The sequence below is a fragment of the Mytilus californianus genome, unplaced genomic scaffold (genome assembly GCF_021869535.1).
Source record: "Mytilus californianus isolate M0D057914Y unplaced genomic scaffold, xbMytCali1.0.p SCAF_1, whole genome shotgun sequence".
Classification (NCBI taxonomy): domain Eukaryota; kingdom Metazoa; phylum Mollusca; class Bivalvia; order Mytilida; family Mytilidae; genus Mytilus; species Mytilus californianus.
This window is the reverse complement of record NW_026262581.1, coordinates 74,167,535-74,195,100: the sequence shown is the minus strand read 5'-3', so window position 1 is coordinate 74,195,100 and position 27,566 is coordinate 74,167,535. Positions and strand designations below refer to the sequence as shown.

Below are 27,566 nucleotides of genomic sequence, written 5' to 3'. Positions count from 1 at the left end.
GCTTCCGCTTACCGAAAGTTGGCAAAATATAATATTTTCAATTTTGGCGGCGCCGGCAAAATAGCCACTGCCTTTAAACTATTACTTTGTCAAGTAAAAAAGTTCTGGGAAAATATAAAAAGGATTCATTGAACCATTTAAAAGAATCATATTTCAATTTTTACAGATGACTACATATTTCATGCGCTTTAGGTACAATTAGAGATAGCAGTACTATGTAATGTGGTCAGTGACGAATGAATGGCAGTATTATATGAAACTGTTGTTAATTCAAGTGTTTAATTATGAATGTTGCCTTGAGAGTAAGCATGTAATCCTCCGGAATGAGAATGCTGTTTATGAGTGCACATGTGGTTCTGGTGTCTCAGTGTTCCAGCTAGGTCGTTTTCACAGGGCGGTCCACCCGCCCTTTCCTGAGTGCCACCCTGTGCCCTTTTTACAGTTTGCAGGGCGCCCTGCCTTTTTTGAAGATCGATTGGTATATTATTTTGTTCGTATTGATATGATCAGCCAATTACGAAAATTTACCTGGCGACAAGTATATGACTTTGTTTACGACCCCAAGCTAATCAACGGTTACAACAGGTGTAATAATATGTTGTTATAGGTAATCCGTTTATCGGATAGGTCATTTAATGATCATCAACATTAATTCATTCAAATAGAATCGGTCAGTCGGCATTTGTCTTTGAACTTGAAGAAATGTTCATACAACTTGGGCAATGTTTACCGTAGTTTCATGGAGAAAACGTAATTGACAGAAAGTCGAAAACCATAATCAACTCGTTAAAAACATTGCTATTATTGTTTTCCGTGAAATAAATAGCAAATTAAGACGTATTTTTCATTGACTGCCTTCATTTTTTATACGAAAATAACAAAATCGACCGCCATATTGTTGATCGTATTTACATCTTCTACGTACGTGTACTGTTTATTATCCTCCAAAGAAGGAGCACACCCAAATAAAGAAAGATAACTCAATCTTATTTTTTCCTAGCATTGAGTAACCTACTAAGATATTATAAAATATGTCTTCATACTTCTGGCTTTAGAATTTATATGTTTAGGTGTTTTGAGTTATAGGAAAAGTTAAAGAGGGTCTTAGTAGCAGGGTTGGTAGGGTGCCTTGGTCATCTTTTTCTGTATTTTTTATTTTCAATCCAAATTTTCACTGTTCACTATATCCTAACATTGTGCATTTACAGCTGTTTTGTGCTGTATTGACATTAAGCACAGAAAAGGTAGAAAGGTTAAACTTGTAAAGTGTGTCAGACCATAGAAACAGAATGAAGCAGGACATTTTTCAAACAATACTGCATATGAAGCTTAACTGTGCCAAGCAATGATTTAAAACTTGTGTGACAAGCTGCTTGACAAGTTTTCAGCCTAAAAAGTAGAAAGATAGTTTTTCTCTGGGCTTATGATGTTGTTCTTGTATATATAAAACCAGTGATTCAATGAACAAAAAATGTTTGATTATAATCTTTATTAAAACATGCCCTTTTCATATTATCATATCAAGAGTTAAATGCCCTTTTTCAGGATTGGCACCCTGCCCTTTTGAAATCCTAGCTGGAACACTGTGTCTGATGACTTTTGTACAATTATAATGTGTTCTATGATTATTGAAGTACATGTAATGATATGTACTGTCTATACATGATGTTTATCTTTATCTGTGTTTTCATCTTTTACTTCGTTACTAGAAAATAAAATTTTCTGTGTTTAAGTGAATCACGGTTTTCTTTCCATATACAAATAAGATGATGTGGTGTGATCAACTATTCTTATACTTTTTTACGACTGTACTTCGCTCGCCAAGATATTTTACAGCTTTCAATCTAAATTCCTTCTGCTCAATAGAAGACATTCATTGCATATGTTTTAAATTCCTTTAGGACTTTTAATTTAAACTATGCTGTGGAATTATGTTTGTTTACATAGTCTCTGCAATTTCTATTTCGTGAATATCAATACAGAAAACGAGTATTCGGGCCACCTATACAAAATTTAATTGAAGCGCTTATGTGCAACTTAAACCTTAATATTAGTAAGTTTCTGTTAATAGAGTTAAAAAAAACAAGATATATGGACGAGATTCAAGAAATATTTTGTAAAAAAATTCTTGTGGTAAAATGATTATAAAGTTACTAGAACGTTAATGAAAACAATTTTAACGTTACGCGCAAATGGCTAAAATACCATTGTACCTTGGTCTTTTCTGACGCCCTGGAAAACTATACAAACACAGTTACAAGTCTAATGGTTATCGTTTTATGAACTACACTAGTTAGTGATCATTCTGCAGTAATTTCGTCAATTTCTGAGATAGGGCCGTTTTTAACCCTTCGTGGCCCTACTCCTTTCTAATAAAGGACAAGAATCTCCTAGCAGTCTCCTAAGTTAGAAAGCTACACCATCATATTGTACATTGGATGTGGTTTTGGTAAGAGGTCTAACAATGAACAAGGATCTCCGAGCAGAGTCCTTAATGAGAATAACTAAAATTTCATACTGTACCTTGGATGTGGACTTCCTAATGGTTCTAACAATGGACAAGGATCTCCAAGCAACGTCTTTAATGACAAGGCTACACCTTCAGCTAATGTGTCTATGCAGTAACCTCCCTGGAAAAAACAGAAAAACATACATGCTAAATACCTTAATAATTGATTGATTGATTGACTGTTGGTGTTTTCCACACTTTCAGCACTATTAGCTATATTGTGGTATCAGTATTTTTTTGGTGGAGGAATCTGGAGCGCCTGAAGAGAACCAACCATTTTTGGCAGGAAAACTGACAATCCTTGTCAATTAAGATTGGAGTCTAATGCACCTGCCACATGAGGGGTTAGAACTCACCTCAATGCTGACAGGCAAGTGACACAATAGATAAACAACTCTGACCATTCCGCCACCAAGGCCCCCCTTAATAATTGACGATGATGTTACTTAAATATTCTTTGTTCTGTTCTTATCCACATAAACCTTTGACATTTATAATTGCACATTTTGAAGCAAGTAAGAAGTTTTAAGACACACTTTTGACGATTTGATGCTGATATACTTCCTCATATGTAGAAATGGCAGTGTTGTGCTATTTTTAACCCAAAATTATTCCTAGTTAGGAGGCAATATTCAGATGGTAGAGGTAATTATATCAAGTTTGTACAATTCCAAAGTAAACTGTAAGATATTTTGTGTTGACAGAAATCCCATTTGACTAATGGTTTTGGATTTCTCATTTGATATCTTCCACCTCTCTTCACCATATGTAACTATGACAATAAATCTTTTGATAATGTTAACCCCCGGAAAAATCAATCTATAGATAAAATCTTGACATTGTGAATTTTGTATTTTTTTTGTATTTAATTCCATTCCTAAGTAAAGTGTGCAAGCCAATAAATAATCATGCACATAAGTTTTAGTGATTGTTTAACCTCCTGGTCATATCCCATTTCTTTTCCATGAAACTGTTATATCACTCTATTAGCAATATCACTAAAAACCAAATTTGTACAGTGCATGGCCATAAGAATTCATCACTTGTGATTTTTCACTATATATTTCATATAAAACTATGTTTTTTCAAAATAATGTTGTGCAGTCATTTCTGGTCAGATTTCATTCAACTTGGTACCAATAGAAGCAGGTTTTTCACAGGCTCATTTGTTTATTTGGTTATATGTATTTGTTGTAGGTATTTTCATTTTCTGATGATATAAACACAAGTATTTTTTGTTTTCATGATTTTTTTTATATATTTCAACCAAATCAAATTGTAAAAAAATATTATAAGTGTTCATATCGAGAGAAAACAAGAACAATTGATGACAAAACTATGATAAAATAAACCAAAATATACTAATAGACAATTCTGTGTCTTGTAACACCTGGTTTGTAAAAATTATTTTTGAGTATATATAAATAAAAAAGAAACAGTTGAAACAACAGATAGACCAATATAGTAGTTACCTCCAATACTAGACAAAGTTTTCCACCAGCCAACGATGAAAATAAATTAACAAAATGAGCAAAACATACAGGTGTAACTTCCATCTCACCCTGAAAATACAATCAATATAATGTGTTAATCATATATACTCTAATGTGGGTATCATATTTAGGTCATACCAAATTAAACTCTTTTTCGTTGGAATCACTGCTCCAAATTTCCGATTTCGTTTTTTGTTATATTTTGCTTGGAATTTTTTTTAGTCCCGCATATTTCCAGATGTTAGTTTTCCAAGAACATTACTGGTGCTTATCAAATTGAGATTTTTTAGTTGACAACGTACAATTTGACTCAAAATTATGATTTTTATCGACAATGTCAATTTTTTTTAGCGAAATTTAAAAGTGCCAAAGCCAAACACTATTCGTATGCAGACCCTGGATAAAACTGGTTTGTAAGCAGAAACAACAAGACATAGTTAAAAGCTGTGGTTCAACTTCAATGTTTGGAGTCAAATGGAAAGGGGAAAACCCGAATCATTGTTGGCATGTCGAGTAATTTACCTGATTAAATAAAAGATGTTGTTCAATTTTGAATATGTTCAATGGATTTTTAATTATTTTTTTGTACGAGGCCCTGTATATCAGATGTGGCCTAGAGCTCGGTTTATGGTTAGGATTAGTCCAATAATTATGACATCTTGAAAGGCTATTTCAATTTTTTGCTGTGACAGCAAAAAATTGAAAAAGCCTTTCAAAATGTCATATTTATTTGGACGAGGTTAGGATATGATTTAGGTTTCAGATCTAGGATTAGAGTTAATTTAGTATTGGCTATATGGAATGGGTCCCCTTGAGTAAATAAGTGCAGGATTATTGAAATAATTTAATTTCTTCCCTTTGAAATCATAGGCTCAAACACAAAAGCTGGAAGTAAATTTGATGGTATCATAACATTGAATCTATTCTATATAATGTGAGGACTATTTTAAAATCAAAGGTTTCCCATCTTTGCTTATAATGAATGTTAAGCAATTTCTTAGTGGCTCTGATTAATTTTAAGTTTGCTTAAAACAGGAAGGACATAAATGACAAACAAGGATACCTTTGAATCTTAGTTATGCTGTTTATTTTGGAAATTCATTATCAGACACTTAAAAATAATTGGCGCCATCAGATTCATTAAAAATCAAAGAGCTGAAAGCTCTGAGGAAAAATGACGCCACTGTCTCTAATATTGTGATATTTTTTTATGCAAGTCTTGATTTTCACATATCGTAATAAGTTTAACATTGCAACATGTCTCGTAAGCATATAATTGATATTCGTATATGTGTCTGTTTTTCAGTACAAATGAATAGGTCAAGACTACCTGAATGATCTACAGTATCCAATTACTACTGGATGTTTTTTTGTATAAATAAATAGGTCAAGACTACTGGAATGATCTACAATATCCAATGACTACTGGCTGTTCTTTTGTACTAATAAAAAGGTCAAGACTATTTGAATGATCTACAATATCCAATGACTACTGGCTGTTCTTTTGTACATATAAATAAAGACTACCTGAATGATCTAAAGTATTCTAAGTAATGTGATTTTTTTCTTGCAATTACATTTTTCTAAATCAAGAATATAGACTACTAGTATCCTTTTCAAACCAAATGATTATGAAGACGCCTGTTGTTAGCAAGCTCTTATACCCCACATACTCATTAAATAAGTTACTAGTGACCTAGTCATTTCTGTTACTTGAAGCAAATTATATTTCTGTATATTTAGACAATAGTATAATATTGTTTTACTAGTTTTATTTCACCTTGAAGATTAGACAAATAGGGATACTCCTTCGATTTTTTATTTCATGTCAGTCAGGTCGCTTTATATGAAACTTGAAACCACTTCTCTGCCATATTGTTATTTTATAACAACTCTGCCCTTGACCATGTTGACCCATGTAATTGATATTCATTCTTTAACCAAATATCATAGTCAGTTAGTTTTTGATTTTGCACTCCCACACCACCTTTCATGTCTTTCAGGTCAAATGTCTGTCTCCATTTAAGTTAATGACATTGAACAATCATGGTATTAAACACAATTTCAATAGTGATAATGCTGTTCTCTTGGGTCACCATATATTCAACTTGGGTAGCATTCCAGTTATTGAAATTTGTGTCAGATTAGAACAATGATCTAGATCTTTAGGAATGGATCTTATAATTTAATATGGAGCCATAGTATGGGACCCCTACACGGTAACAAAAAAAAAAAGCTTGAAAGGATACAATGTCAAGCAGCAAAATCTATCACCAGAGCTTACAAGTCAAAAGAAGATGGACGGGATACATCTCTAAAATGCTTGCTGAACTGGAACTACAGCAAGATCTCCAGACAAGACTAACAAAGCGTTGAAGCCAGAAGTTAATATTTATGTAAAAAGTAGTTGAGGGGCTGATTCCCGCTATTGAACCATACTGTCATTCTATAATATTATTGCGTAAGTATTTCTGTATTGGCCTTGTTATTGGTCCATGTCATGGGTGTATTGGTCTGAGGCAAAGCGGAAGGCCAATACTGCTGGCCGAGGACCAATAATAAGGCCAATACAGAAATACACGTAATAGTATCTTTATTAATTAACTACAGTGTTACAATATTTTTTTTATTTCATTTCACAAGAGATAAACATTTTTACCTTGAAGTGGAACTATCCAAATCTCAGTTTCCATTTATAAGATGCAATATCTAATGATTCGGTGCCGTTTGACTGCTGGCCGAGAACCAACAATAAGGCCAATACAAAAATACACGTAATATTATCTTTATTAATTAACTACAATGTAACAATATTTTTTTTATTTCATTTCACAAGAGATAAACATTTTTACCTTGAAGTGGAACTATCCAAATCTCAGTTTCCTTTTATAAGATGCAATATCTAATGATTCGGTGCCGTTTGACTGCTGGCCGAGAACCAATAATAAGGCCAATACAGAAATACACGTAATAGTATCTTTATTAATTAACTACAGTGTTACAATATTTTTTTTATTTCATTTCACAAGAGATAAACATTTTTACCTTGAAGTGGAACTATCCAAATCTCAGTTTCCTTTTATAAGATGCAATATCTAATGATTAGGTGCCGTTTGAAGTATCTTCAGCCTTTTCTCATATGATGAATTTTTCTACCCTTTCCAGTCACTATAAAGTGTTACAACTTTAATTTAGACACAACACATAAATAGTAATTGGAAAGGTACTGCCATTGCATGTGTAATGCAAATATATTTAAAAAAAAATAATGTAAGAGTTGAAATTGATACAACTATCCATAAGCCAATTGACCAAAGAACGAAGATTTGCACAATTATAGAATGCATATGCCTGGTTCGGGTTTAAAAATAAACGACCGTTTAAATACAAAACATGAGAAGCGACAGTAAACAGTAAAAAACGATTTGTACCATCGACATGATGAAATTATGAGTTCGTCAAGAAATGAACTTTGTGATAATTTACTCGTTCCCCAAACCTGAAATAATCCCATCGTCTACTTTCAAAATGCTTTTTAAATGAATGGGACCGTCTTTAACCTAAAATATATGCCATACTGAACGTTTCAGCTTGTTTATGGTGAGTAAACCTGCGTCTTACAAACAACTGTTTACTTTCAGTTTGAGTTTATCGTGACTTACGATCTAAAAACTAGTGACGTTCCGAAATCCTGTTTTGTAAACAAAGATTCATACGCACCGAGTGGGTATAACCGTATTACTAATTTCCAATTTTTTAAATCTTCGTAAATCTGGATAGAGACCAGTTTCTATCCAATGGATATTAAAATGATTCCGATTTTCACTTTTTTTAATGATTGTAAAGATGAAATGGCATGAAAGGCTGACATTATTTAGGAGAACTATTTTGTCTAGCGATTGCTGATCATTGGAGGGTAAAAAGTCCAACACCATAACAAAACGGATCTATTTATCATGTATACATACCGATTGTTTACGATTGTAAGACATGTGCATAAAAATGAAAGCTCGAATAAATATGAAAAATATAACAAAGGGATAGCTCCAAATACTATTTAATAACAAAAAACATATGGACAGGTCAAGATATCTTTTTGGTAAATAAAATAAAGTATGTAAACTGGTTCCCGTCCGAACTACAACACTTTGGTCGAGTGTAGCGTAATACAAGCAGATTCCAGTTAGTATGTAGAATAGTAAATATGAAACCGAGTGCGGTAGGTGGAGGCAATAATCGACTTCCGTAAGTTCTGGTCAATGGTATCAGAAACATGCCGCTGATAGCGTCATTTTCCAAAAAAATCGCTCACTCACTGCCCCTCTATTTTCATCTTAAAAATCTGAAGAACTATTACTTTTTTTTCTTGTGGCGATACTGTATGATTGTTTTCTCATTCTTGAAGTCCGTATGGTTGCTGAAATGCATACATTTACTTTATTTGAACTTTGCTGCATAGTTGTCTCATTGGCAATCATACCACATCTTCTTATTTTTATACTGATCAAAAGTGAAATATGCTTGGAAGTCAGACAGAAGGACAGACTGGGGGACAACAGTACATCATAACAATCATTACAACCTGCCTCCTTCTTTTAATTTTTTCAAAAACATAATATAAGCTAAGAAGATTAAGATAAGAGTATTTTATTCAACAACCTGATGTTTTAAGTAAGGCCTACCTCTGGACAACCTAATGCAGCATCAAAGCCAGCTGATACTATTACTAACTCTGGATCAAACTGAAAATATAAAATGATGCAATATTACATATCAGGATACTAAGGATTACTTCATTTTGTTCATATTGCTAGCATTTTTCCCTTTTCTACAAAGACATGACTGTAGTTTAACTGGATTCATTTAATTTTGTTGGTTCCATATTAGTAATCATATGCTATTACTATCAGAAATCTTAAATTTATCAAATGTTTAAATTCAGAATTGTCTATGGCATATATTTATATATACATTAAAATATGGAAATTGTGGTACCATATGCAGGCATATATCTTCAAGGAATAAAACAAAACAGATACTGAAAAAAAAATCTTGATATAAAAAAATTGGAATTAAATCTTTATCAATCCATTTATTTTTATCTTGTGAAATATGAAAATGACAGAAGGTGCATCAAATAGAAAGAAAAATTGATCATATTCCATTTGTTCTAGACTAGAATTGCTGTTGCAGTTATTTCACTGTTGTAAATGTACAGTTATTGAATCTGTTAACAGAAAACAATGACTGTTTTACATGTACAAAAAAAAACCAACACCATTCCGAGGGTTGAGGATAATAATTTAGGTGTCAGAATGAACAAAAAAGAGATTGTCTGAGGAAAGTTCTTTACTGTTTTGGTTCAAGGCTAACTATTTTTAGTTACATTGTAATCAAACAATAACAATAAAATTGCTGATGAAACATTATAATGCAACCAGCAGTAACCTATCTGTCAATAAAGGAGAATGTGTCCATGGGACACAGATGATGTATCTGCTTGCATATAACGTTATAAAGGGACAAAACTAGAGAACTGTAAAAGTGATGCAGCCGAAATTTGAACTTGATTTGTGTTTTATGGTAATAAGCATTGTGAACAAGTTTCATAACATTTGGTTGAGGCAAACTAAAGTTAGAGAACGGAAACCAATTTTCGGATGTACATACGGACAGACAAGAATAACACTTAATCTAGCGGCATGGGGCATATAAAACGAATGCCTTGCAACCGTCACTAAAACAGCTAATGCCCTGATTAAAATATCCTCTGTTCAACCTAATAGAATAATTGTAAATTCAGAAATTACTGTGTGCAACTATAATTGCGATTTTTGAAGAAAGGGCAAAAATGTGAGATTAATTTTTATGATTTTAGGAAAATCTGTGTACAGATATACATGTATGTATTAGATATAAAATTGTGAGTTCTAATCAAACAGTTGCATTATTCCCATTAATAAAAACCTTGCAATAATTTCAGAATTTACAGTATACAAGAAAATATTTAAATAGTTTAACAAACATGACTTTATTTTTATCCTTATTTATATTCTCTATCACTGAAATAAAAGACTTTACCTCATAAGCTATTGGTAAAATAATCTGATGAAACACAGCCATGTAATCACAGTTACCACAACCTATCTGTAATGTAAACATTTATAAATTTGTAAGCTATAAGTGTGCACATGTAAAACATTATAAACATAAAACCTGTCCATATTGGTCCACATCCATTCAAAATAGTGAGTCATTGTTAAATATACTAGCATGGACCTCACTGCCATAATCTTACACACCATGTTTCATGTGGTCTTGTTCGTTAAAATTAGATCCAGACACAAAAGTTAAATTCATACAATGAAAGTAAAAAATAGTCAACATAAAAGCTCAAACACATCAAACAAATACAACTGTCATATTTCTGACTTGGTACAGGCATTTCCTCATGTAGAAAAAGGTGGATTAAACCTGGTTTTATTGCTAGCTAAACCTCTCACTTTTATGACAGTCGCATTATATTCCATTATATTGACAACAATGTGTCAACAAAACCATCATACATAATACGTAAAAATGTCAAAAATAAGGGTACAGCAGTCAACATTGTGTTATAATCTTAATCACTTCAAAAACACATCTACTGTTATGGTTATTTGGCTAATTACATGTAGTTCTTATACAGGTAGTACTGTGTCTTTGAGAAAGTTTATATTACCTGTATAAGACTTTCAGTGTTTTTGTTTGCTTTTCCTTAGTTATAGGGTTTTCGCCTTAGTGTCTAATCTGATATTATCTCATGAGCATTTCCCTTATATCCCATACCTTTTATGTAATTTCAACCTATCTAAACATCTTTTCAGAATGAAAACAATATAATGCAGAATACATAAAAAATTGAAAGGGGTTCCATTGAACCCTGTGTCTCGCCTGCCATTGATGCTGTCAGTGTAAAAGTGTAATGTTGACTTAAAAAGTGAGTCCATTTATCAGAAAATACTAAACAGATTTTTTTTTTAAAAATCAAATTTTTCTTTAGATGCTATTTTTTGGTCTTTAAGATTAGCTTATGTCCAAGTTTCATAACAATCCATGCAGGTTTATAAATTTATCATGTCAAAAAATTTAATCCAAGACTGTCTGAAAATGTTAACTGTAAAAAACGAAGTCCATCTATCTGAAAAATACTAAAAATGTTCTCAATGAGACACAAAATTTTTTTCAACAAAATAAGCTATACAAATCTCAGTCTGCAACCTCTGCCAAATATTCTTTTTATAACAATAACACATTGCATTCTCTATTTTTCTGAATTAAATATATACTGACCACATTTAAAGGTATATTAACATTGAATCCAACTCCAGTCCCTTCACCAGTATGGTCATAATCTGACTCTCGTAAATATGGCCATTCCTTCCCATCTAAATATTTATGTATGGAGATATATAACACACTAAAAATGGAAAAACAAGTGTTCATTCGTTTAAATAATAAAATTAAATCTAATATTATTACATGGCAGAGCAAAATATTTCTTTTGCTATAGCAGTACATTTGTACTGATTTTCAAAACATGTTGACCATTTTAAGTTCATTAAATCTGTTTTAAATATATAAGATCAAAACCCCATGTAAAATTTGAATCACAGTATATATTTTCAATCTTTGTTTAAATCCTCATCCTTTGATCTCTGGTGGATAGTTGTATTATAAGCAATGTGTTTAACCCCGCCACTTCCTGTATGTGCCTGTCCCAAGTCAGGAGCCTGTTATTCAGTAGCTGTCATTAGTTGCTGTATATCATATGTGTTTTTCGTTCATTATTTTGTATATAAATCAGGCCGTTAGTTTTCTCGTCAGATAATTTTACATCCGTCATTTCGGGGCCTTTTATAGCTGACTATGCAGTATGGGTTTTACTCATTGTTGAAGGCTGTACGGTGATCTGTAATTGTTAATTTCTGTGTCATTTGGTCACTTGTGGAGAGTTGGCAATCATACCACATCTTCTTATTTTTAAATTAAACAACATCTGCTTACTTTCAATTTCAATCACATATCTTAATTAATCTGTTCTAATAAGATGTTTCTTAGCTATAAATCAACTTACTTTGGGTTATCATAAAAACAATACTGTATTCCCTGACCATGATGAACATCCCAGTCAAGTATCAAAATCCTGAAATAAGAACATAGAATGAGTCCACATCTACAATAGGCACACAGATTTACAAGTATATCTAATGAGCAGTCAACACAGAGACGACAAAGTCAACATAAACAAAGTTTAAATGTGTATAAACAAAGTTTATTAAACTTATATGAATCATTCACATACAGTGTTCCAGCTTGAATCTCAGGGCAGAAGGGTGCTAGTTGTCTGAAAGGGCACTTTTGCGTTATAATCCAGATTTTAAGGGCAATGTTTGACAGTGTATAAATTACCTTGAATATTGCTAGGCTCAGCTGGAGAACATTAGTTGTATTTAAACCATATTCAAAAATTAATGTGTTCTTGATGTTGGTTCCAGTAAGAATTTTTTTTTATCAAATTATCATACCATGAAGCAAAGCATATCATTTTGATGTTAATCTGAACAAACTTGTACATTTGGTAAGGAAAATAGTCTTCAGAAATTTCAATGTTTTATTTATACCAAAATAAACAAGCAGTTTTGAAAGATGGAGTTATACATGCAAAATTGAATGTTTAATGTAATTAAATTATCTACATTTAAATTACTTGTTCTATATGTTATTGAGAGTTATTTATTATCATTTGAATTGTTACAAAAAAGTATTTTTAAGTGCACACCAAAGTGCTCCTCAGTAAGGAGTTTTATTAATATAACAGGTGAGACAGGGGTGATCATATTATATTGATGCAATTACATATTGCAGAAGGTATAAACAGTTACTTTTTTCTCCATCATTGTTAAAAATAAATTTGTTGAGTGCTCTTATGTCAGGAGGATTATAAAATACAAGAAGTAAAACAGGAAGTGAATCTTGTTATGTTCAAAGTACAAATTTCTTTGATTCTTCTTTAAATTCATACTCATGCTTATGAAACAAAATATTTTTTACCAATTAAGTCAAAACTATGTATGCCTTTAAAATTGTTTAAGATTTTATTTTTTATGTTATGCCTACTGAAATAAATGTTTTCAGGTGTACATGCTGTACATAAACATTACAAATGGATAACATGTGGACATTTCATTCTGTATTAAATATCTAGTATTTGTTCAATTATCTTAAATCCACTAATTAGCAGTAAACAATCATTAACAAAGGTGATAAAACTGCCAAAGTATTAGGTATTTAACTTAATCCCATTGTCAGTTAATTAGTGTTACACAATCAGGTAACAATTTTACCGGAAACGCCGGTAGGCATGAAATTTGGAAATTTTATTTTTTTTGAAAAGGCAGAGGGGTGCATTCTTTTACTTTAGAGGGCAGAAGGGCGGGGGTAACGGCACCAAGGGCGGGCCGCCCTTCTATTTAGGGCAGGCGGGAACACTGACATATATGTCTGCATATTTTAGTCCATCCATTTCCTAACATCATCAGGGCATATAGACATTCATTTTAGATTCCAGTGTAGTTCAAGGCAAGACATATTATTTTTGTCTCCAGGATCCATAAAATAAAATGAGATGCCCAATTTTTGAAATTACTGATAAACTTAAGTTAAATACTGACAATGTATATCCCACAAACTATTCGTACAATGGTGATGTTAGCAATTGATAAGATGCTCTGATCATATTTCCTAACTTTCCAAGGGAGATAAATATGAAATCAGATGCTATGCTTCAAATTTGGATTAATATTCTCATTATAAGTTACATTCATTAATTAATAAATAACACTGACATTATATTCCAAAATCTATTAAAATATATCTATAGAAGCATCACATGTCAATGTTGTATATATAACTCATTCTAACAATATAATTTAATTTATAAAATAATTTATAAAATAATACATTAACTGAAATTTTGATTTTATGGATTCAAGGGTTTGGCAAATATAATATTCTCCAGTCAGTAAACATTTTCTTAATCTTTTCCACATACACTGTAATCCTATATAAGCAACATGAGGTACTATTTTTGATTTATTAAATGTCAAAATTCAATTTTTAAACAAATTTTTCATTTTCCAATGTTCTTTTAAATTGTGAGGAAACATAAAATCCAACCTTGCTTGATGATATGAAGTAAATAGAACACAAATATTTTTTATGTTTGCTCATGGATTAACTAAAACATCATCAAAGAAACACAAGAGTGCACACGCTGAAATGTCTCGCCTTCTTTACTAATCATTGATATTATGTTGATAGTCCTAAATATAAAGCTTTATTACAACTGTCACATAAACTTGACATTAACCAAGTAAACTAAACATTGACCAATGAACCATGAAAATGAGGTCAAGGTCAGATGAACCATGCTAGGCAGGCATGTACAGCTAACAATTCTTCCATACAACAAATATAGTTGACCTATTGCTTATAGTTTAAGAAAAACAGACCAAAACACAAAAACTTAACACTGAGCAATGAACCTTGAAAATGAGGTCAAGGTCAAATAAAACCTGTGTGACTGACATATAGATCATAAAATATTTCCATACACCAAATATAGTTGAACTATTGCATAAAGTATAAGAAAAATAGACCAAAACTCAAAAACTTAACTTTGACCACTGAACCATGAAAATGAGGTCAAGGTCAGATGACACCTGCCAGCTAGACATGTACGACTTACAATCATTCCATACACCAAATATAGTAGACCTATTGCATACCGTATAAGAAAAACAGACCAAAACACAAAAACTTTACTATAACCACTGAACCATGAAAATGAGGTCAAGGTCAGATGACACCTGCCAGTTGGACATGTACACCTTACAGTCCTTCCATACACCAAATATACTAGACCTATTGCTTATAGTTTCTGAGATATGGACTTGACCACCAAAACTTAACCTGGTTCACTGATCCATGAAATGAGGTTGAGGTCAAGTGAAAACTGTCTGATGGGCATGAGGACCTTGCAAGGTATGCACATACCAAATATAGGTATCCTATTACTTATAATAAGAGAGAATTTAACATTACAAAAAATCTTAACTTTTTTTTCAAGTAGTCACTGAACCATGAAAATGAGGTCAAGGACATTGGACATGTGTCTGACGGAAACTTCGTAACATGAGGCATCCATATACAAAGTATGAAGCATCCAGGTCTTCCACCTTCTTAAATATAAAGCTTTTAAGAAGTTAGCTAACGCCGCCCCGGGATCACTATCCCTATGTCAAGATTTCTGCGACAAAAGTCGCAGGCTCGACAAAAATCAGGATCCTTTAAGATAAGTAAAATATTAAAATTAATTCATACTACTTCTCCTAATTAATTACTAAATGTAAATGTTACCTTTTCAAACCATGCCTTTTTATAGCTATTTTGGCTGCTGTAGCCACATTATTTAAATAGCAGTAACCATTGAACTCATTACTCATTGCATGATGACCAGGGGGCCTGCAAAAATTAAAATTACAATATCAATGGTTCTTCAAATAAGAATGGGAATACACAAATAAAACATTCTCATGTGTACTTTCCTGTTATACATGCCTCATGAAAAAGAGAGTCATGCTTTTTGCATATAAAATATATGAGGAATGTATCCATGGGACACAAATGATGCCCCCACTTGCATATAACGTTATAAAGGGACATAATTTGTACTTGATCTGAGTTTTGTGGTAATAAGCATTGTGTATAAGTTTCATATCATTTGGTTGAGGCAAACTAAAGTTAGAGAACGGAAACGAAAAATTCAGCAATTTTTCCATTTGTAAAGGAGCATAACTCTAGAATGGTAAAAGTGACACATCAAATATTTTAACTTGATCTGTGTTTTGTGGTAATAAGCATTGTGTATAAGTTTCATAGTTGAGGCAAACTAAAGTTAGTGAACAGAAACCAATTTTGAGACGTATGGACGTACAGATCAGATTAATTAAGATATGTTTTACATATTAAATCTAGAACATCTACAAACTTACCTAACAATCGCAAACCCATTCAAAACCTGTAAAAAGATGAAGAAATTCTTTGTCAGAATACAAATGATAGAATTTGAGAGTTCTAAGTCTAAAACAGGTTTACAAGTATTTCATTGACTATGCTTGCAGAAGTCCCTTTAAAGATGTAATTTGTGTTTATTGTTAAATATCAAGATACTATTAAAGTTGGACCCTCTGGCCACCTTCTTCTTTTTGCTTTAGTCATAATTGAATATAAAAGCACCAATGTTTCAGTATATTGGATGATTCCAAGTATTTTATGAGATAGTTATCTCATATGCAATTATCGATATGACCAATAACATTTCTTTTCAAAAATAAAGGAAACTTATTTTTCCAAAAAATTTATCCCACTTCTTCTTATGCCAGTATTTTTCATAAATCTGTAGAAGACATTGTGGTTGAATACTCTAAACTGAAAATTTAGCTTTGAAATTCCATAAAGTCTGGATATAATTTGTGCGACCTTACCTTTCCTGTTACAACCTGTTCCACTAAATCTATTGTACATCCTAGTGCAAGTCTTGCATTGGTATATATATCCTGAAAAAAAATCTCAACTATCAATATAATAAATCATACATTTCAAAATCAAACTGCAATCTGGTGTAGTAGTCAACTAGAATTACCTAGCTACAGGATTGATTATTGAGAACCTTGAAAAAGGGTAGATAATGCATGATTAAATTTGGTTCCCTTATATGTTATAGCTATTGCTTACTAATTATACTCTGATCAATGTTGTTGACTTAAGGATATATATTTTTTCAGTAACTGGAAAGAAAAAATCGAAGGAAATGAAAACATGTAACGCAGTATGTCATAACTAGATGACATCTTGATAATGTCAATGTTACAGGATATGCAAAAAATAAATAATGTAAATAAAACATAACTACCAAGGTTGAATAACCTAATAAATAAACATATTTTACATCTGGAAAACACCTCCGCTTGGCATATTACCAGGACAGTACCTTAAGGGTAACCTATATTTGTATAATTCTAGGTTAAAACTGACTTTTATCTGTTAGAATACAAAATAAATTGTAGCTCACTTCTATACAAACAGGGCTAATTTACTTAACTAAGTATAAATGATTCTTGATCATTTAAATATATGATTTTCCCGAAGTCTTTCTGATATTCACTCATTTCAACAACAAAAATATAATAAATTTGTTTTGATATTACAATTTCTTAGTTTATGATGGCCAGTTGGCTTACATGGTTGGATAGAACATTTGGTTGTGTATCATTTTAAAACTGGACACCCCTGAGGCTGCTTGTAAGTAATGTTTGAATTTCATTGATCCAGTTGTTTTAGAGAATATATGAATTTGTTCATCAAACTCAAGACACCATGTAATGGCTTTTTCATACTGGCTCTGCACAAATTGGATGAACATAAAATCAGGGAAAATTCTTTTGATCTCAAACCAGATTTTAATGTGTACATCCACAGAGAAAAATCTCAAAATCAGAATCTAGAATTGGCTCCATTGGCAATGTTTCTAGTCCAATCAAAAATGAAATAAATCTTTTTATAATGGAACTTATCAAGTTCAATATACATGATATAATTTCAAGTAATTTCAAGTAAGATGAAAACAGAAAAAAAAGCAATGACAACAAACGAAGGATGTCAAATGCTAATAAATGCTTCACTCGCCTTATGGATGATAAGGAAATAAAAAACTCTTCATGAACCATGTTAACAAAACCCTTTGAATTACAATTATAGAGTGCACATCTTTGACAAGAGTGGCATGAGAAATTATAAAGTAACTCATTCATTAAAAAATTGAAAACATTTGTCTTCTCATCGAAACTCTTACTGTATGACAAAAGCTTAACAAGTAGTGTATGAAACAAAAGACTTATTCTCCTCATAAGTTTTTTACACGTTAACCTGTATTTAAAACTGATAATATATGGTTAAACTTTTAAAAACAAACCTTCATCCACAGGGCATAAACCAATTGACCTATTAACCTAACCTCTTTTTTAAACAGACACTGTCTGGTGAATACAATGGTGTCAATGGAATAATTAAGGTATTTCTCATTTGTCTCCATGAAATAAATTAGTTTGTACTGTTCAAGGTCTAAACAACTACTTAAAACTGACGTTTAATCCTAGCATATTTCTGTATTTATAGCACTTTTGTCATTCAGAGATAACAACAATCTAACCAATCAAAATTTGATGCAAAATAACTGATTTAAACAAGAGTGCACACACTGAAATGTCTCGCCTTCTTTACTAATCATTGATATTATGTTGATAGTCCTAAATATAAAGCTTTATTACAACTGTCACATAAACTTAACATCAACCAAGTAAACTAAATATTGACCAATGAACCATGAAAATGAGGTCAAGGTCAGATGAACCATGCTAGGCAGGCATGTACAGCTAACAATTCTTCCATACAACAAATATAGTTGACCTATTGCTTATAGTTTAAGAAAAACAGACCAAAACACAAAAACTTAACACTGAGCAATGAACCTTGAAAATGAGGTCAAGGTCAAATAAACCTGTGTGACTGACATATTGATCATAAAATATTTCCATACACCAAATATAGTTGAACTATTGCATATAGTATTAGAAAAAAAGACCAAAACTCAAAAACTTAACTTTGACCACTGAACCATGAAAATGAGGTCAAGGTCAGATGACACCTGCCAGCTAGACATTTACACCTTACAATCATTCCATACACCAAATATAGTAGACCTATTGCATACAGTATAAGAAAAACAGACCAAAACACAAAAACTTAACTATGACCACTGAACCATGAAAATGAGGTCAAGGTCAGATGACACCTGCCAGCTCGACATTTACACCTTACAATCATTCCATACACCAAATATAGTAGACCTATTGCATACAGTATAAGAAAAACAGACAAAAACACAAAAACTTAACTATAACCACTGAACCATGAAAATGAGGTCAAGGTCAGATGACACCTGCCAGCTAGACATGTACACCTTACAATCATTCCATACACCAAATATAGTAGACCTATTGCATACAGTATTAGGAAAAAAGACCAAAACTCAAAAACTTAACTTTGACCACTGAACCATGAAAATGAGGTCAAGGTCAGATGACACCTGCCAGCTAGACATGTACACCTTACAATCATTCCATACACCAAATATAGTAGACCTATTGCATACAGTATAAGAAAAACAGACCAAAACACAAAAACTTAACTATAACCACTGAACCATGAAAATGAGGTCAAGGTCAGATGACACCTGCCAGCTAGACATGTACACCTTACAATCATTCCATACACCAAATATAGTAGACCTATTGCATACAATATAAGAAAAACAGACCAAAACACAAAAACTTAACTATAACCACTGAACCATGAAAATGAGGTCAAGGTCAGATGACACCTGCCAGTTGGACATGTACACCTTACAGTCCTTCCATACACCGAATATACTAGACCTATTGCTTATAGTATCTGAGATATGGACTTGACCACGAAAACTTAACCTTGTTCACTGATCCATGAAATGAGGTCTAGGTCAAGTGAAAACTGTCTGACAGGCATGAGGACCTTGCAAGGTACGCACATACCAAATATAGTTATCCTATTACTTATAATAAGAGAGAATTTAACATTACAAAAAATCTTAACTTTTTTTTCAAGTAGTCACTGAACCATGAAGATGAGGTCAAGGACATTGGACATGTGACTGACGGAAACTTTGTAACATGAGGCATCCATATACAAAGTACGAAGCATCCAGATCTTCCACCCTCTAAAATATAAAGCTTTTAAGAAGTTAGCTAACGCCGCCGCCGCCGCCGGATCACTATCCCTATGTCGAGCTTTCTGCGACAAAAGTCGCAGGCTCAACAAAAACTATTTACAATTTGAAAGTTCCCACACTGTCTTTTGGTCTACCTGGCAAAATCAAAGGTCTACAAAACCATTCAAAGTCATTTCATGTTAATAGATATTAGTTGGTTTCCTATTTTTCACCTCAGTCAACAAGGGGATGGCAAGGCTTCTTTTTGACCTACCCCTTTATGTATGTCTATGCTTATCCCGTCAATAAGAGGGGTTCAAAGGAAGTCTTTCTATAGGGGATTATATTTACTTCTACAAACAAACAAAACATTATACTTAGCTATTTTAATTTCTAATGTTATAACAGTTAATCACTTTCATATTTTTCACTAGCACTACGAAAATAATTTTGTCCAAACTTTTATATCTCTAAAATAGTTGTGTTACTTTTGAAGTTTAACAAATGTTTTAAGTTATCTAAAAACAAACCTATCCAAGACACAAATATGTTAAAACTCCAACCCTTGAATCATATTAGAAGTTTGTCATTTATGAGAAGGCATTCAATTATTTAAAGAATTTGACGTTTTTTGAAAATACATTGACAAACATTCTAAAATTTTGTCCCCCTCCCCCCCTTTTGTCTCCTTACACTGTAACAGGACAAACTGGAAGTAGTCATATATTACATATGACTGACATAGGAGGATGTGGTCAAATTCTAAACAAACTCATCATAGATACCAGGCTTAAAATTTTGTATGCAAGACGTGTGTTTCATCTACAACAGACGCATCAGTGATGCCAGAATAAAAAAAAGTTAAATAAATGTGGATAGTGTCCACATGTGGACAAAGATGATGCCCCCGCTTGCATATCATATAGTTATAAAGGGACATAACTGAAGAAAGGTAAAAGTGACGCTACCTTAATTTGAACTTGATCTGAGTTTTGTGGTAATAAGCATTGTGTGTAAGTCTCATAACATATGGTTGAGGCTAAATTAAAGACCAAACAGCCTATTGTTGATGCGTATCAACTAACGCAACTTGGTAGTGACATAAAAGCTCTATGACGTTGTTTCTAGCCATGAAAAAAAACGTCAAATTATAACGTCCTATTTCGCGTTTTTCACGGACTCCAACATGGTGTACGCTTAAAACTACGTCTTCCAAGAAAAGTGGAATTAAGCGTCGCTCTGATACCTAGTGGAAATTAAACACAAATGGACACAAAAGATACTACACTATCTGTAACCTCCGTTCTAATAAAAATAATAATAAACATATAAATTTTGCACCGATTGTGTACAGGTAAATTATAGGTGAAAGGTATTTTTTTATTTATCATATAAACCTCTTCCGTTAGCCAGTTATACATATGTTATGAATTGTCAATTATAACATGTATATAACTGTTGTCCCCTGCTCACAAAGGGGAGATGGGAGTAGAATTTCGAGCAGGATAAGTCAATTTAAAAGATATTTGAGCACTCTGTTTACATTCACTAAAATCACGGAGTAAAATTCTATTTACAGCATTTCAAAGCACCACAATAAAATCCATAAAAATGTAATACTAGTACAATGAATTATTATCTTGCCGAGAATTTATATGTATTTTATATTTACTGTCTCGTTTATTCAAAACATGTGAGGTAGTAATAACGGGGATCGTATTTTATGATAAATGGATGTATAACGTTTTAGAATCAAAAACTTTAATTCATTTATTATACCTATAATTTTTATTTTCTTATATTTCAAATATTCAGAAATAATGAATCCACAAACTAGATGGAATAATTTGTATACGCTCGTCTTAGTAGGGACACATAATGGTATAAAGAAGTCCGTCCGTGCTAATGTCTGTCCGTCTGTCAACAGTAGCGAAAGAGTGCGCTAGGGCGAAGTTCTGAAATTGACGCGACAAAAAAAACCCACACATCTAGTCTAATATAGTCAAATAGTCTGTAAGTTAGCCAGTGTCATCTTTCATTTCTCTTTTTATTTTCAATGATTTTGCTAATGAGAGGGAGAGGACAAAAACAGACTTTCCTTTCTAAAGCGTCGTAAAAGGTTATTTCGAACAATTTTTCATTCCGACGGATGGTGTTTCTGAAGGTTAATTTTGTGCGGCAACAACATCATGAGATCTGATACTGATACATCCATGTGATCTCTTGTATTACCGGATAATAAAGTAGGTGAATATAGTTGTTATTCTTGATTTTTGAAAATTTAAATGTGGGTTTCAAACGTCCAATTTGCATTTTTTTTTTCAAACAGTACGCCAGCAAGGAAAACTTGTACTATGACGTCAGATTCAATGTTCTGAAGAAAGACAACTCTTTTCTTCAAAATGAACGAGAAAAAATCATGAAAATTAATCATAACTTTTTTGAAAGGTCGGTGACATATACATTTTTTTGCCTTATTTTGAAGAGTACACATGTCACTTTCCTTCTTAAAATTTTTATGAAAAAATCACTGGTAGATATTTTTTAATACTTGAAACGTTTTTCATTCTTGCGTTTTATTTTTGGCGGGAATGACATAAATCATATTTTTTAAGATCAAAACAATAAGAGTCTTAAACTCTTGAACCTGTATTTGATAGACACAAATCTGCTGTTTAACATGAAACAAGAATTATGCTTGTAGGTTTGATATAATGGGATTTTTTGAGAGTTTAAATAACAAGCAAATATCATGTTAATATTCGGGAAAACACGAAACTGAGGTTGCTATAGTGACAAAACTAAGTCGATGACCCCCAATTTTTTTTATCATATTTTGTTCCTCAAATCATGAAATACCTTCACACAAAATTTTAAGGAAAAATCACTGGTAGAACTGAATAGGTTGTTTGGTCTTTAAGTAGAGAACAGAAACTAAAAATTCAGCAATTTTTCTATTTGTAAACATGCATAACTCTAGAAGGGTTGTGTATAAGTTTCATAACATTTGGTTGAGACAAACTCAAGTTAGAGAACGGATAACAATTTTGGTACGTACGTACGTACAGACGGACAAGGGTGAAACTTAATGCCCCCACCGCTAAGGCGGGGGCATAAAATGATAAAAAGGCCAAATAAAGTTCTAAGTTGAAAAGTATTTAGGAACCAAAATTCCAAAAATACAGCTAAGGTAATCTTTTCTTGAGGTAGAAAATCCTTAGTATTTCAAAAAATTTGCCTGAGAAATCTAAGAAATCAACAGAGTTTAAAAGATGACACACCTGCACATATACATAAAAGTTTATTAATGATTTGTCATTGAAATATATAGTTTGGTTTGTTTACCAGTATTATGTGTAGCTGTAAAATATGTTTCCTGTAATTTATCTGACCAAACTGAATACCTTATGAAAGTAGAGGTAGTCATACAGTCTAGATAACTTTCTCATTTCTTCTAATGGCAGGAATTGAGATTTTTCTAAGATATCTATTAATTCTTTGGTATGATAAACCCTCATATCTTCTTCTGTCGCTAGTCTAGACTGTAAATAAACAAAATATATTCTACGTTATTGGAAGATCTTGATGTAAAATTTCAGTTTTAGATTTAGAAATGATTTTGTAGGGATTAAGATGAATTTATATCAACTGTCTTCAAGCATTTTTGAAAAAATATTTACTTCTAGCTTTGCTTCAAGTAAAGACTTATTGTACATGCAAATGAAAATAACATTTTGTGTGTCAGAAGTGCTTTTCTGGATTTACCTCCATCAGGAATGCCTAAACCAAAACATTTAAAAGACAGGGATGCATAAATATGTAGAAACATTAAGGGCAATACATTCATCTAAGGTCAACATACAAGAGTGTTCAAGTTACTTCAATTGTTTTAAATCTTCTTCATAAAATGCATTTAAAAAGAAGAGAATATATGGTGATTATCAAAAACATATAAATATAGGGATCACTTCACCCAATCTGGTCGTACAGTCTTAACCATATAAAGTGGTCAAGTCATAAGAAATAAGGGTTAATCTTGGAACAGTGTCAACTATCAAGAAAAGCAAAAATACTGTAATCGTACAATGCCAAAGGGAGACAATTTATGCTTTTTGTAGACATCTGTAGCAAGCAATGCATTCATCTGCATTAACACAGTTAAATTATCTATTTGACACTCTGATCAAACAATATTTTAAAGGATTGTTTTAACATGTTTAAAAAGGATTTAAATTAAAATTATATATAAAAAGATATCCTTAAATGATTCTTAATTGTATAAGGAACAAACTTAACAAATGGACAATCTTTAGCAAAGACATTTTTTTTCTGTCTTTTTAATTATTTGTCTTATTTTACATATATTTATGATTTTATTTAAACTTTTTGTCAATGTCATTTCCCCAGAATTTCTCAGGTCTGACTGAATATTCCAGTTATTGTTATTTCTAGCCATTACTTCCCAATTTGAGGAATCAAGCTTCAATGCCACAATTGGAAGGTCTACTTTGAACAGTTTGAAAGACCAGGATAATTGATGGAAATCAATACTTATGAGGGAAAAGGGATCCAAACATTCTGAGTTTTATTTCAAAGTCTTAGGTTAATAGATGGACTTTTTCACAAAAATAAGGCCACTTTGTAATTAACATATGTAATTAACTTAGAAGTGAATACATTGCTGTTAAAGTTCTACTTACAGGTACAAATTTACACCTCTCTAGAAGACCATATTTTTTACATCTTTTTATCGTCTCAGTGAACCTCTCTGGTTTTTCCGTGAAATCTTCTTTCCATGAGTGAAAATGGCTACTCATATGTTCGTCATAACTCACAGCAGTTCTGTATCTTTTTAAAAAGAAGAAATATTTAGCATATATATATATACTTAATGCAAAGTCAATGAGTTCAAAGTATGTATTTTTGTTTCCAATATTGAATATATAATTTGCAGTGCAAGATAAAATGTACTGCTGTTTTGATGTCAGAACAAAAATACTGAATGAAACAGAATATTACTCTTACACAAGGGTTTCTATGAATGTAAGTATTTTAAAATAATTGTGAATTGCGATGTAATTTTAGAATACCAGAAGTGTACAAAACCACATAATAATATTACACTTTTCAATTCAATAATGTAAATAAACTGTTGACACAAATATGTCTCGCCTTTATGTAATTTTGATAGTATAATGCATTATACAAAGGTTGAAATTAAAATGGCAATACTTTAACATGTACACTATGCAAAACATTGAAAATCAAGGAATCCTGACTGAAGGTGCAGGGCCAAATTACCTCAGTGGAAAAGAGAAATGCTAATACAATTGCATAACAAAAACCATTGACCTAATTGCAAACTTTAACATGTAAACTAAATAATGTTTTAAATTCAATAGACCATGACTGAGGGGTTGGACCAAATAAACTCCATGTTGGAGATGCGACAATGATAAATATTATTGACCTGCCACTAGTGGTTTCCCATAAACTGACTTAATATTGTTAGCGCCACCGCCAGAAACAGCACGCCTAAGTCAGGCTTTTTCAACTTTGTCCAGCTAAGACAAAAACAGATTCCTTTGACAAACTATTAATTGAATTTAAATGCTGCTCAGCCATGCCCTAATACACACTGAACCTTTATAAAATACATCATTTATTCATTCACCATTTAGTGTCCTATCAAAACCCATCATCTGATAAACTGAATGGTTCTGAATTTTTAATAAATCTTTTATTTAAAACTTTGTGGTCAATGACCATGATGACAAAATATAAAATTATTGCAGATATACTGTTTTAATTGAAGTAGACATCACTGATCTGTATCACTTTTTTTTTCTTAACAAGAACATGTAGCTCACAACTAAATAGTTATCATTCAACTATGGAATAAAGGTATACAATACTTTTACATAAGTTTTACAACTAGAATATTCATAAAATTTACAATAAACTACAAGGTAATTAGCATAAATGTGTTAAATGGACAATCTCAATTATTACCTAACATCTAATTTTAAACATAAAAAAATATTGTGACTTTCCAAAATAATAGAAATATAATTAAAACTTACCTCTGACCATCAGAATTAACCTCTTCCTCCATAACGGTAGGTCGGCTGTATCACATTTAACCCGTTTGATGTGTTAACTAAAAAGTCAAACAAAACTGTCATAAGTTTAACAACTATGTCTTCACATCTTTTTTCATCATTAATCTTAATTTTCTTCAACTTATCCTTACAAACCTGACATTAAACTGTCACCTCAGGAAATTTTTGGTAGATGAAAAAATAGAACAAATTCATTCTTTGTATCATTAATGTCTTTTTTTCATAATTTTAAAATGTATGAAGATGATATATTTCTAACTGTCACAAGATATTATCAGAGTCATTATTGACTTTTAAAAGTACAACTAAATAGTTAACTATATTAATTGTTTATGTTGTTAGTTTAAAATGTTTTCCAAACACTTCATACATTTTGTGTCATAAAATTTTGTGGAAAAAATGTAAAATCTACATTGAAGATTTGGTTCACTTAATTAAAGTTCAAAATGTATTTACAAAATTCATAGCATTGATTTAAACTTTCAAAACCATTTCAGTATTTATTTTTAAATGCAATTATTATTCTTTTCCTTCAATATATACTTGTAAACCAATTTATTAGATGCGTACTTCAAGTCACAATAATAAATCCAGTGTCAGAACTATAATGTCAATATCAAATTCCAAACCTGCTTTTATATCAAACAAGTCATCTTTTGATGAGTCAACTTTCTACTTTTTCAAAAGAAAAACTTTTCAGTATATAAAATATTACATTTACTTTTTACAATCAATCCAAAAAACAAACCTGTGAATCTGTTATGGCTGACAAACTAATTAAATGTTTCAAATTGACAGAAAATAGATATGGAACGTAATGGTAAATCACCCTAATTAACATTTTTTTTAGTTGATTAGAATGTCGGCCAAACACCTGTTAGGGCAAAATGATTATAAACAAAACTAGTATTGTTTTAGGTCAATTAGATTTGACCATGGTACAATGTGGTAGTTAACATGTGTATCATATTTCATGTACTAAAAGGTCACTTCGGGCCTAAGGTATAGGAAATATGTATGTATACAGTCAAACCTGAATACACATTGTAAAATGGGTCACATATGGAATCTATTAAAAAAAAATATATATTTAAAAGTTAGAAACTAGAAATTTTTTTAAATCTAGAATATATATAACGTAATAATTCCAGACCTGATTAAGGAGGGTTAGCCATGCATGCATGGTTAGTTAGTTTTATATTTATTTCTATGTTAAATAATTGAATTACCATCGGCCAAGCCAGCTAACCCTACTAAGGTGGATTAGTTTGTAAACCAGATACTAATCTGGTTTTCTATTTTTCAAAATTAGTCCAGTTTTCCTACTAAGATAAATAAGGTAGACAACTTTCTCTTATCCATGTAGAATGGTAAGTGAGGGTAAGTTAGGATCATAGGCTACATTTATTTTGTAAATGAGATAATAAAACTGTACATATTTTCTCGCTGGATTGAAGACCCATTGGTGGCCTTGGACTTTTCTACTCTTTGGTTGGGTTGTTGTCTATTTGACACATTCCCCATTTCCATTCTCTATT

The 27,566-nt window shown here is 31.7% G+C and overlaps 1 protein-coding gene across 1 annotated transcript in view; it reads right to left on the bottom strand.

Annotated features, from left to right (window-relative positions):
• LOC127737938 (histone deacetylase 6-like) overlaps nucleotides 1–25,242 on the bottom strand; it is a 58,861-nt gene extending 33,619 nt beyond the window's left edge. The window contains exons 1-12 of the mRNA XM_052248906.1: nucleotides 25,235–25,242; nucleotides 24,607–24,754; nucleotides 23,311–23,448; nucleotides 16,590–16,661; nucleotides 16,098–16,123; nucleotides 15,463–15,567; nucleotides 12,119–12,187; nucleotides 11,335–11,461; nucleotides 10,084–10,149; nucleotides 8,685–8,744; nucleotides 3,982–4,071; nucleotides 2,524–2,630 (exon numbers count right to left, since the gene is read on the bottom strand). Of these exons, the coding sequence (XP_052104866.1) occupies nucleotides 2,524–2,630; nucleotides 3,982–4,071; nucleotides 8,685–8,744; nucleotides 10,084–10,149; nucleotides 11,335–11,461; nucleotides 12,119–12,187; nucleotides 15,463–15,567; nucleotides 16,098–16,123; nucleotides 16,590–16,661; nucleotides 23,311–23,448; nucleotides 24,607–24,754; nucleotides 25,235–25,242 (1,016 nt within the window). The remainder of the gene's footprint in view (nucleotides 1–2,523; nucleotides 2,631–3,981; nucleotides 4,072–8,684; nucleotides 8,745–10,083; nucleotides 10,150–11,334; nucleotides 11,462–12,118; nucleotides 12,188–15,462; nucleotides 15,568–16,097; nucleotides 16,124–16,589; nucleotides 16,662–23,310; nucleotides 23,449–24,606; nucleotides 24,755–25,234) is intronic.
• Between the last annotated feature and the right edge of the window lie 2,324 nt (nucleotides 25,243–27,566).